The 2,500-nt window shown below is 35.1% G+C and overlaps 1 protein-coding gene across 2 annotated transcripts in view; it reads right to left on the minus strand.

The window, feature by feature from the left end:
• LOC143040253 (succinyl-CoA:acetate/propanoyl-CoA:succinate CoA transferase) overlaps nt 1–2,500 on the minus strand; it is a 56,572-nt gene that overhangs the window by 46,016 nt on the left and 8,056 nt on the right. For both annotated transcript variants that reach the window (XM_076211014.1, XM_076211015.1), the window contains exon 2: nt 326–478. In XM_076211014.1, coding sequence (XP_076067129.1) covers nt 326–478 — 153 coding nt within the window. The remainder of the gene's footprint in view (nt 1–325; nt 479–2,500) is intronic.

The following is a 2,500-nucleotide window of genomic DNA, read 5'->3' on the forward strand; positions in this document are numbered from 1 at the left end:
CGGGCCTCTGCACTGGGCAGTAGACTAAAGGTACACTCTGTAGATATAATTTAAACCTGTCTACGTAATATGTTTTCCGTTAGCATCATTCAAATTTCTATTTCCAGATCACTGCAAAGAACACAAGAATTCTCCATGTACAAGCTGGTCCTATATATGTATAAAAATAATATGTATATATATATATATACATATATATATATATATATATATATATATATATATATATATATATATATATATATATATATATAAATCTACTCCCGTTGGACCAAGCGGTCACGCGTACACTGTGTTTCCCTGGTGACAGTTTCAACTAACGTACCATCACAATCAGGCTGAGCATACAGAGCAGGGCCTTCGGTGTGGATGTGGCAAATGGTGACGTTGGAAAGGTTATTCTCTTTCCCGTGTTTCGTCAGCGCCTTGAGCAGGAGTATCGGTGTTGCGGCGGCTCCGTGGACGAACACCACATCATCTGTAACGGCGAGACAAATTCCCCTTAAGCTATGAAATTGTTGTAAACGTCACATTTTTTGAATAAACAGACATAGGTTCAGACAACAAATACTGAATTTCGGGCCTCTGGCAACGCAGTTCTCAAATTATAATATAGGTACTGTAATGCGAATTATTAACTACTTCTTATTTCAATGGTCTGAAACTTTTGTCATATTTGTTACTTAAATTGAATGCATACAAAAAGCAAATATAGTGTTTTCTTTTCCATGACAGACGTAGCTTTACTTACATAGTAAACAAGTTGCAGAACCCATGCACCCCATTAAAAAAAAAAAAAAAAAAAAAAATAAAGGAGGTAACAACAGGACAAAAAACATGACAGTTTGAAGTTCAGCGCTAGTGTAGAAGCAATTTTGTCCACATACTATCGTATGTAGAAATAGGGGATCGCTCAGGCAAGATGGGGTCTATTTGCGACAGTAGTCAATTCTATAACCCTTGTTATGAGTGTATATGTGGTCAAATGCACATATGAAGAAACTGGTTACTGTCACTGCTATATGTACAACGGAGGAAATGAAAAATGAGATTGTTGTTCCATTAGAAATTATTTTCAAGAAATCCATCATATCCGGAGATGTCCCAAGAGAATGGAAGCTAGCTAACGTTACTCCCATATTCAAAAAAGGTGACAAAAAGAAACCAAATAACTATAGGCCTATAAGTTTGACTTCAATCGTAGGAAAAATAATGGAAACTATCATCAGAGATGTTATCGAACATCATTTAGAAAGTAACCGTTTGATAAATGATAGCCAGCATGGTTTCAGACGGAAACGTTCTTGCGTGACTAACTTACTCGAATTCTACAACACAGTTATCTCGAATTATGACAAAAGAAACAATATAGATTTAGTATATCTAGACTTTGCAAAAGCTTTTGATACCGTCTCACACGAAAGACTACTTACTAAATTAGCTTTGCATGGAATAAGTGGTAGCCTATTAGGTTGGACTAGTAATTGGTTGAATGATCGAAAACAGAGAGTTGTTTTAAATGGAAAAACTTCTGGATGGAAAAGTGTTGCAAGTGGAGTTCCTCAGGGTTCCGTTCTTGGGCCACTTCTATTCATAGTATATATAAATGATATAGACCATGGACTAAAATCTACTGTTTCCAAATTTGCTGATGATACAAAACTGTGCGGAGTGGCAAATGATCACTCAATCCAATTAGATATTCAAGAAGATTTAGATCAATTACAGCAATGGTCTGAAAAGTGGCTAATGAAATTTAACACAAGTAAATGCAAGGTAATGCACATAGGTAAAAATAACAGTAAGTACGATTACAAGTTATTTGGAAATTCGTTAACAAAAGTGGATAGTGAAAAAGATCTCGGCGTAATTATCAGTAACGACCTCAAATCATCCAAGCAGTGTATTTCAGCCTCTGAGAAAGCAAATAAGATTCTAGGACTGATTGCGCGATCTTTTGACTTCAAAAGTCCATCACTCATTAACAAGCTATATAAATCGTTAGTTCGTCCACATTTGGAATATGCTGTTTCCGTATGGTCACCGAATCTCATTAAAGACATTGACAGATTGGAAAGAGTACAACGGCGAGCCACAAAACTGATTCCAAATATCAAAAATAAATCATACGAAAATCGACTAAAACATATGAATCTGTTTTCCCTAAAAAAGCGTAGACTCAGAGGTGACTTGATACAGGTCTTTAAAATTTTAAAGGGAATTGACAACATCAAAAGTGACCAAATTTTTACATTGAATGAGAATCAGACAAGAAACAATGGTCTTAAACTCTCCGGAAATAGATTCAATTTGGAAGTAGGTAGAAACAACTTTGCCAACCGTGTAGTTAATGAATGGAATAAACTTCCTGCACAGGTAGTGCAATGTAGTTCAGTTCGAAGCTTTAAGAATCATTTAGATAAATACCTAAGTAAGATGCTGTAATGATTATAATTTATCTTATATTATTTGTTTTTGTTTTGTTATCATTTGTCTGTCT

This window comes from Oratosquilla oratoria, chromosome 28 (genome assembly GCF_046742065.1).
Source record: "Oratosquilla oratoria isolate Oo_2021 chromosome 28, ASM4674206v1, whole genome shotgun sequence".
NCBI lineage: Eukaryota > Metazoa > Arthropoda > Malacostraca > Stomatopoda > Squillidae > Oratosquilla > Oratosquilla oratoria.